The following is a 10,045-nucleotide window of genomic DNA, read 5'->3' as shown; positions in this document are numbered from 1 at the left end:
GTCTTTAAATATAATTTCTTCTTACAACCGTGACGTAGAGACACCTTGTGATTTTTGGTTGCCCAAGCGAAGTAAAATATCTCGCTCTCCCTACACAGGTAACGCGAGTGGCTAGGGTTTGTGCCAATGGCGGAGGAAGCGCAGTATTCATCGGGAACCGAGTCGGCATCCCTCAAGCGCAAGTACGAAGACCAACCCTCCGACAGACCCACCGGATTCTCAGCGGGCCCTGCTACCGGCATCGAGCTCGCCAAGCAGCGTGCTCAAGAAGTCGCCGCTCGCCTCCTCAGCGTTACTCCTCCTCCCCCGCTCGATGCTAAGCGTCCCAAACCCGATAACGGTGCTCCTACCTCTGGCTTCGATTCTTACGGTAACTAAATATCCTTCTCTTCTCCACTCTTCTTCTTGTTTAGGTTAGGGTTTTATACACTCTGATTTCTGTGAACGTAGATGCGAAGCCTCAGTACTCGGCCATTCCTCCCGTTTCCTACAGTCAACAAGGAACGAGTAAGAAGATTGATATCCCTAACGGCAGGGTTGGTGTGATTATTGGCAAAGCTGGAGAGACCATTAAGTATCTCCAGTTGCAGTCTGGTGCCAAAATTCAAGTTACTCGTGATATGGACGCGGACCCTAATTCCACTACTAGGACGGTTGAGCTTATGGGCACTCCCGAGGCAATTGCCTCTGCTGAGAAACTCATCAATGAAGTTCTTGCTGAGGTTTCACGCATCATTATTAGTTTTTTTTTTCTGCAAATTATGCATGTGGGGATATTTGTGTAATTATCTCAGATGTTGTCCGAATGATAGTTGTAATAATATGAATAACATGAATAGTTTCCGAATGAATTTCCTCGAAGATTTAATATTAACATATATCTGGCGTGAATTGTTTCTGTACCAGGCTGAATCTGGGGGTTCTGGCATTGTTGCTCGGAGACTGACTGGACAAGCTGGGTCCGATGAATTTGTCATGAAAATCCCAAATAATAAGGTCTGAAAAAGGAGATTTGTATAATCTTAAGATTTGTATAATCTTAAGATTTGTGCAATGTTTTAATTCATTTCTGTGTTATTGATTTGGTTGATATAGTTTGTTGTATGCATCTTCAGGTTGGTCTTATAATTGGTAAAGGAGGAGAAACTATAAAGAATATGCAAGCTTCTACTGGTGCACGGATTCAGGTTTTCACTTCTAAGTCATAAAGAGTATATTGTTGTCTTCATTGTGTATTAGACATAGGTGCTAAATCATAGTTGCTTGGATTTCGTGATATGTTTTTTTACTGTGGCTTTGTGATTACTGCTAATATGAAAGAGTATGATAACTTCTGACACTCGAGGCTTGGAAATTCCTCTGGAGTCACTTTATACTAATGTCTATATTTTTCCAGGTGATACCACTTCATCTTCCCCCAGGTGACACATCAACTGAAAGAACATTAAAAATTGATGGGACTTCTGAGCAAATTGAGTCTGCAAAGCAGTTGGTTAATCAAGTCATCAGTGGTGAGGTATGTTAAAAATTTTCTCTGGTGGATACATTTGGCTTAGCATGTCATGCCTGCCTTGTGCGAAGTACAGTTTAGTGTTTAAATTGTGGATTTTGTACTCGGTTCTGTTTTCTTTTTGTTGCTGATATATAATCATCTTTTAGAATGTTTATTTGATCACATTGGTGACTTTATGTGATTGTAAGGATGATATTGTGCACTTGTAATTGCCTCCTGGGTCTTCGTTATTTTTGTATGTTATTAAAATAAAATTTAGAACTAGAACTTTGTTATTTGGTATGATGTTAAAATAAAATATAAAACTAGAACTGATGGATTCATTAACATGTTAGACGAGTTTTGGATTGTCTTCAATAATTTATTCTGTTTCATTGCTGGGAGAGAATAATTTGGTAAATTATGTGATGATTTCACCTTAGTTGGCATAAATGATGTTTACGTCCATGTTTATCAATTCATTGATCTTATTAATGATATTACTTCATATCGTGAGCATTATCAATCAACTTATATGTTCTGAATTCATTGATCTCCTGATTAAATTGACTTTTTAGCTGTAAGTATATGTTTAAATAAGCACTGTTTCTTCAGCTGTAAGTATATTCAACAAGTAATCTTTTGATAATTGATACATCTATATCGATGGATGTCTGTTACTTGTTGTATTGTTCCTGGAAGAGAATTAGTGCATAGTTTTGTTTCAAGACTAGTATAAAAAAATGCAAAATGGTGGAAGATAAATTGTGTGCTTGTTTAACAGTTACACACTCCAATCCATCTCTCTAGTCTGAATGAGTTCAACTTCCGTTTGAGACTTCCCAACTTTAAAACAAAACACACTGAATTGCCAATTGATGTTATGATGTTTTTACTTGTAATCTCCAATTGTCCTCCGCTTAGTTGCATTTGCTCACCAAAAACAGACATGATTAGGGAGACAAGCCACTGTAGTATCCATGATATTTATCAGCTATATTATGGTGTTAACAAATGTATGGTATGTTCATGAATTGGGTCCTGATTTAGTAGTACCATATTCACAGATCAGTATCTTTAGTTTGGTCTTAGCTTAGGTCAATGGTAAAAAACTGTGTCTATATGTGTTTGTGTGTCATTGTTATCTGCTATATTATTAGATAATAAATCATACCGATTTTTATACATACAGAAAGTGAGGACCTTAATGGGATTATTTTCGAATTGGATTGTCTTTTCTCCCCAAGATGCCAAGATCTTGCAAAGACTGTTTTAACTGTGGTAAAGTTTTTCTCATGGCCCAGTTCATTAGTGTGGTGGGTCTTTCAACGCTTTTGTGGGCTAGGTTGCTGGGGGCCATGAAGGCTACTATTATTATGACATTTTTTTGTCCAAGTGGATTCTCATTGGGATTATAGCCTGTTCAACAATGGAATATTATTAACTGTGTATCCTATGACTGATCTTGTTATTGGGACTATTGTAGGATTATAGTGTCTATTGGACCATTGGTGACACCAACATGAATTCCTTTGTTGGTGTTCCCTCATCATGCCCTGGTATGGTTCTAAATCTCAGTTTTGATAATTGTTATCAAGGGCAGTAAGTCTCCTATTGATACATTTTTTTACTTACAGTGTCCTTACTAAACTATATTGATTATTGTGTTGAAATCCTTTTCAACCATGCCAATTGTGCTTTTTAGTTAATTCGTAAAAACTTCATATATTTGAAAAAATATTTTATATTTGTGTCTTATGCTGGACTTACATTTGGCATAATAACCTGTAGTTGCTATTGTGAGGAAAAATAACTTTCCTATACTATTACTTCATCAATTTATAGTTATAATTGTTTAAACTAACAAGTTATGTGTCAAGACTTCTTTTATGATCCGTCTGTTGTTTCGGATGTGTGTAGTGGGTTGTTCATTTCTTGTGGCATCATTGCCTTTCTATAGCCCATGCCCACTTTTTATCTGTCTTATCATTCAACTGTTTTTCTTAATCTTGTGCCCTTTAACTGATAGTTTTGACGCTCGAGTTACACACATTAAATACATTTTCAGGTCCCTATTTTCAATTCCTGTTCTACTCAAATAATATTTAATTTAATTTTCTTTTATTTTATAATCCTTTGAGGTTAACCTGTTAGAGTGGGTTAAACAAAGGTTAAAAGGAGGTACATGGGAGAACAGGGAAGTGGTCTTGACAGTCTGTATATTTATGGTTACTCCTTCATCATATGCAGTAAAATATTTGTAGTCCTGATACTCTAGTTGAATTAATATGATTATGAAGAATATATTATATGGTGTAATAATTGAGATAAGATCATACATATTTTGTGATACTATATGATGGATTGCCTTTTTAAGCAATTCAAATTGTATGCTTGTCTGCTTCTTTGGTCTGTGCTTCCTTTTGTACCCATTCAATTCGAATAGGGAAAAGGTGTGCTGCTGGAGTAACTCAGTTTTATCACGAACCAGTACGGTATGTTGGTATATATATCCCTTTCTATTCTTGTATGCAATCTTTTTATGCAACTTGTATACTTTATCTTGTGTTCTTCATGTTTATTCTTAACTGCGTAAGTTTAACCTGTGTATGTGTGTGCATCTGTTGATTTCTGTACTCGAAATGTGGAAACTTGGGTGAATTCACTCTTCATATTTGGTTTGAATTTGTCTCCACAGAATCGTGTTAGAAATCCTTCAATGTCTGGTGGATATCCTCAGCAAGGCTACCAATCTCGACCACCCTCGAACTGGGCTCCCCCTGCTCAAATGCAGCAACCTGGTTATGGCTATATGCAACCTGGAGCATATTCTGGTCCATCACCTCAGTATAATATGCCTCAACCACCTTATGCAGGCTATCCTCCTCAACAACCAGGTGGATATTCCACCAGCTGGGACCAGTCTTCTGCACCACCTCACCAACAGTCTACTCAAGCTGGTGGCTATGATTACTATAGTCAACAGCCACAGCAACCGCAAAATCCTGGAGGCCCTGCACCTCCAGCGGATGGCTCTGCTTACAGTTACAGTCAACCACCTTCTTTTGGTTATAGCCAACCCGGACAGGGTTATGCTCAGGACAGCTATAATGCATACAATGCACAATCTCAATCAGGGTATGGACAGCCACCAGCATATGATCAGCAGCAAGGCTATGGGTCAGCTACTACCGGCTATGGTAGTGGGAATAACTCAGCACCAGATGGCCACACTGCAAGTTATGCATCTCAGGGAGATTCAGCCCAAGCTCCATCTACCCAACAGCCACAGCAAGGTTATCCTACCAGCCAACAGCCCAGCTCAAACACTGCCAGCTACCCACCTCAGGGAACTCCTCAGTCAGGTTATGGGGTTCCCCCTACATCCCAAGCTGCTTATGGAAGTCAACCACAGCCAGGTTATGGAGCCCCTCAATCTCAAAAGCCAAGTGCTAATCCTCCTGTTTATGGACAGTCACAGTCACCTAGTGCGGTAGGAGGCTATGGTCAGTCAGCATATCCTGCGCAGCCTCCACCATCTGGTTATTCTCAACCCCAACCAGAATCTGGTGCTCAGAGAGCACCACCTTCGGGATATGGTGCAGGGCAACCAGGGTATGGTTCTCAAACATATGGTGCACCTCAGGGTGGCCAGCCTACTTATGGTCAGGCACCGCCTCCATACAGCAGTAGTTCTTATGGTGCTGGTTATACTCAGGCTCCAGCATATACTGCCGATGGTAATGCCAGTGGGAACACTCAGCCTCAGACTGCCGTTGCTAAAGCATCGCCTCAGAGTTGATATTTTTGTCCCCTTGCTGTTCCCTGGGACTATCTTTTTTTTTAGTTGTGTTTTACCGGTTTTATTTTGCTAGTGATACTATGTAGCATTGCATTGTTAAGATGGAAGAATTGGTGTATTGATATTTTCTACATTTTTAGTATTTTGTACGGTTGAGTAGGAGTTCATTTTTATCGCTTTTGAAAAAGGCTTATCTGAAGTTACGAAAATAACTCTCGATTTTCATGAACTTTTAGTTTATTTAGCTACTTTCAGTTGTCAATTTTATGCTTCATGGTTTCGTCTGGAATAGATAATTTATGGCCCGGTTTATCTTGTGAATTGAGTGATATTTGCAAGTGTTTGGTGAAAAATTTAGAATAAATTATGCCCATGAATAATTTGTCAACATATATTTTATACGAAAGTAGCTGTTAATACGAGTAAGCAGTTAAAGCCATTTCTGTAGAAATAGATACAGATGAGGAAAGTCCAATAAAATTTAAAGATTTTGTTGAAATTGTTTGATTTTAAACGTTTGGCAGATAAAGTTTTGATAATAGTAAAAGTTAATATCTTTATTTTACACTGTGTCATTGTATGATAATATAAAGTTATTATGGTGTATAATTTATTTTTCAGTTAGTTATTTTTGTTGCATGTTTTATTTTTATCTATGGATGAATTTTGCATAAAAATGGAATTGTTGATAATGCTTGTTTGGTTTGGAGTATTAGATGGATCTCAAAAATGAAAATTATTTAAAACAATTTTAACTCATATAATATTGATATAGCATAAAAAAAAAAATACTATAACTTAAAAGAGGTTCAAGCCTACTATTTTCTAAAAACTTCCAACTTTGCTTATAAATGCTTAGATTTGACATTTTTTCTAAATAGATCAAATCAATATATAAATAAAACTATCATATGATGTCTAATGGGTTAGGAAGGTTCACGTAATCTTGTTCATTTGCATGTCCTCAATCTTACATCCTATTTGCTTCAAGGTGTGACAAAAGAGGAGGAAGGGAAGTGGAAAGAGTTTTTGTTTGGATGAGTGTATATGAGAGTGTGAGTGCGGATGGGAGAGCAGGGTAGATAGTTTTTTCACTCTTCATAAAACTGAGAAGATTTGCGCGGAATATAGAAGCACAAATACTAATTTATTTTGTTACCCTTCCATCAAATATATTAAACAATGTAGGCATCTGCATGTGAATGAGTTTTCGGTTTTCTTCTTTACAGTGCTGGGTGCAAAAGAATCTTGACAAAAAAATTGTAGACTCATGAACGTGAACTTTGTGTATAAATAAAATTAGTTTTGTGATAGTTTTGTTTGTTGTGATTTGCTCTTCTTCCTAGAACAAAACGAGAGAGCTCGTGCTTTGAGGAACAAGAAAAGTGGTTTGAGAAACTAAATAACTGGTTTATCTTATTTTTTTTATCAACACTATACATTCAGAATAATTTAAAAAATCGATTGTGATGTTTTTCAAGAAGCATAATCGATTTTCCAAATTTGAGTTTTGAAACAAACTAGTTAATCCTCATAATGAGTTCAATGAGGCTCTTCACCTCATTCAGATGATCCACAAACACCTCTGTTTCTGTCTGCTGGCTAGCATCAATTGCTTGAACTTTCTTTTGGTACTTCTGGTCTTCAGCCTTGTATATCTCGGCATCTTGAATCATTCTCATAATTTGTTGAGTTGATAGTCTTCCCTTGTCGTTGGTTACAGTAATCCCGTTCTTACTTCCACTGCTTTCTTCCTCAGCAATTACACTTAAAGTACCATCAACATCTATACTGAAACTTACAGTTAAAGGATGGCCTCAAAGAGCATAAGGACTGCCATAAAGATTAAAAAAATCAAGCAAATTGTTATCACTTGCTATTGTCCTTTCACACTCGTAAACCTTTACTTTGGACATAAGATTGGGAAATCTTCTGATCTTAACATATACTTTTTTCTTCTCAACAGGAATGGTGGTGTTCCTAGGAATCACAACACTCATGAGATCTCCTTTTAAAGATATACCAAGTGACAGCCGTGTAGCATCTAATAACACTAAGTTGGGAATTGCTGCTCCATAAGCAACAACCTCGTCAGGGTTGATGCTCATGCACAGTTCCTTTCCCTTGAAGTAGTCTTGCACTAGCTGCTGCACTTTGGGAATCCTAGAAGAACCACCAACGAGAACAACATCGTCTACATCACTCTTGTCCATCTTAGAATCAACAAGACACATATCTACTCTAGGAATGGCAAAGCGGGTCAACCTGCCCGTACTTGGTCTCCAAAATGAGTGCAGACTAGATTTTCGGTCTCGCTCTGCATAAGTGCTGGCCCATGAGTTTGTGGGTCAGTCCGCATTCAATTATTATTATTATTTTTTAGAAATTCAATGATTTTTTTTTATACTTTTTCTCTTGAAAATATGTCATAAAAAAACAAAGACATTAAGATTAATATAACAATAAACATTAATTGAATGTTACATAATCCAAGTATCAACCTTCCAATATTCTTGACTTACCCACTACCTAACATATTCACTATTATTTATTTCAAATTACATGAAAAATATCATATCATATCCAACATCCTGTATTTTCATCCCCAAAACTAGACCAAAAAGGAGTCTCAAAGAAATTATAACTCTAATTACCCTTGTAATTTTCTACCCCCAAATGAAAAAGAAAAAGAAAGACAAAACATTTACTCCACTGCTGTCAAAGTTTTTTTTTTTTGCGGACTTGCGGGCTAGCCCGCCCCACTGGTGACCCGCACGGACCGCGAGTTATGCGGGTTAGCGGATTGAAAAGGTGAGTCCGCTTACAAATATCACAGACAAAATAAGCATTTATCTTTGATTTGTATATTTTTTTTTAAACTTGTGTAATTTCGTTTCTATTTTTTATAAATGGATAGATTTTTTTTAATTATAGATTTGGGCAAATCATACATACCAAATATGATTTAATTTTATTGAAATCGCCAATATATTTTTAGGAAGGAATAATATATGTAAAATATGAATTTAGTTAGAAAATCATAAATTTCAAATACGATTTTATAAAAAAATAATTTATATAGAAATCGTAAATCACAAATACAATTTTAAATTGAAATTCATACATCGGACGTACGCCTTTTTAAAAATACTTTTTTATAATTAAAATATTTTTATATTAAAGAATGCAGGACATTTTTCTTAAGTATATGTATAAGTATTATAAAAATATTTTAAGTATAAATTTTGTTTAATACATTTAAATTACTTTAAATTTTTAATAAAATTAATTATGTAATACTTTTATAATATAAAATAACATAACTAAATTATTTTAAGAAAACTATCAAACTAAATTGATAAAACTCTAAATTCGAGACGTTAAAAAAAACTAAAAAATTTAAAAGAAAAGTTAATACAGAGAACCTTAACCGGAAATTGATATTTTCAGTCACTTTAATAGGAAATTTTAATTGAAAACTTTAATTAAAATTTAAACTCAAAATTGTATATAAAAAATATGAACCGATAAACTATAAAACCATAATGTTTAAAGGTAAAGTCTACAATTATCTAAGTAATGAATGAAGTAATACTCCATAATTTTTTAAATATGTCAAAAGTATTATAAAAATTTGTTTAATAGGTAAAAAATTATTATTTGTATTTATTTAGTGTAATTTGTTATAATTACATGTGTTTAAATTACTAAATGTAGTTTCAATTAACACATAAAAAAGATTGTGAATTTAATTCAAGAAATTACTTTATAGAAAGCAGAAAAATAGTAAAAAAAAATTTATAGATAAGAATAATTTATTCTATTATGACATTCATTCCTATAGTATAATAAGAACATTTATTTAACTTATTTTGTAATATAATTTTTTTAAACATTTAATTATCAATTGCTAATAAACATTCTCATTCTAACTTTTTATTAAAGTTTTTGAATTATTTTTTGCATTCGAATTTAAAATTTTACCAGTTTAGTTTGTTATTATATGAATTAGATTTAGATTGATTTTTTCTTAAAATAATTTAGTTATGTTATTTTCTATTACAACAGTACTACATAATTAGTTTATTAAGAATTTAAAATAATTTAAATATATTAAACAAAACTTATATTTAAAGTACTTTTAAAATACATATACGTAACAAAAATTTCCTGCATTCTTTAATATAAAAAGATTTGAATTATAAAAAAAAAAAATTGAAAGAACGTACATTCAATGTACAAATTTCAATTTAAAATCGTATTTGTAATTTAATTTTTTATATAAATTTATTTTTACAAAATTGTATTTGGAATTTATCATTTTCTTATTAAATTTGTATTTCATCATATACGAGATGATGTACACGGTTTATGTGGAATTTAGGAAAATTGTATACAACATTTAAAATCGTATTTGATATGTACGATACACTCAATTTTGATATTAAACAAAATCTGCCCATTTACAGAAAATCAAAGTGAAATTGTATTATTTTGGGGAAAAATCTACATTATGTTTTTTTCATAAGATCAGCTAGTTGCTGCACATAAACATCTTCTTCAAGATCACTACGAAAAACATTCCACCCATATTGTAGTATACAACCAGAATAAATTATTCTGTGTAATCTTCATAGTTTTTTCAAATGAAATTGGATTTCCCATGGTGACCATTATTACATTGAGGTCAACATCATTTAGTTGACTTTCTCCTCTTTCGTAATCAATCATCCAAATCAACTCTCTCCTAT

At 33.9% G+C, this 10,045-nt stretch overlaps 1 protein-coding gene and 1 pseudogene across 2 annotated transcripts; one reads left to right on the top strand and one right to left on the bottom strand.

Annotated features, from left to right (window-relative positions):
• Positions 1-5,427, top strand: LOC137820249 (uncharacterized). Of its 2 annotated transcripts, XM_068624219.2 has the most exons (6): positions 1-370; positions 451-722; positions 907-996; positions 1,116-1,187; positions 1,397-1,516; positions 4,191-5,427. In XM_068624219.2, exons 1-6 carry the CDS (start codon positions 127-129, stop codon positions 5,292-5,294), a joined length of 1,902 nt encoding a protein of 633 aa, XP_068480320.1. In that variant the 5' UTR covers positions 1-126; the 3' UTR covers positions 5,295-5,427. The 2 variants fall into 2 exon arrangements, with proteins under 2 accessions (XP_068480320.1, XP_090150952.1); XM_090294826.1 differs by lacking the exons at positions 1-370; positions 451-722; positions 907-996; positions 1,116-1,187; positions 1,397-1,516 and adding an exon at positions 2,685-3,987.
• A 1,387-nt stretch (positions 5,428-6,814) lies between these two features.
• Positions 6,815-7,507, bottom strand: LOC137822233 (heat shock cognate 70 kDa protein 2 pseudogene; annotated as a pseudogene).
• Between the last annotated feature and the right edge of the window lie 2,538 nt (positions 7,508-10,045).

This window comes from Phaseolus vulgaris, chromosome 9, assembly GCF_051622355.1.
Source record: "Phaseolus vulgaris cultivar YP4 chromosome 9, ASM5162235v1, whole genome shotgun sequence".
Lineage (NCBI taxonomy): Eukaryota > Viridiplantae > Streptophyta > Magnoliopsida > Fabales > Fabaceae > Phaseolus > Phaseolus vulgaris.
The sequence above is the reverse complement of the archived record's forward strand: the minus strand, read 5'-3'. Positions and strand labels throughout refer to the sequence as shown.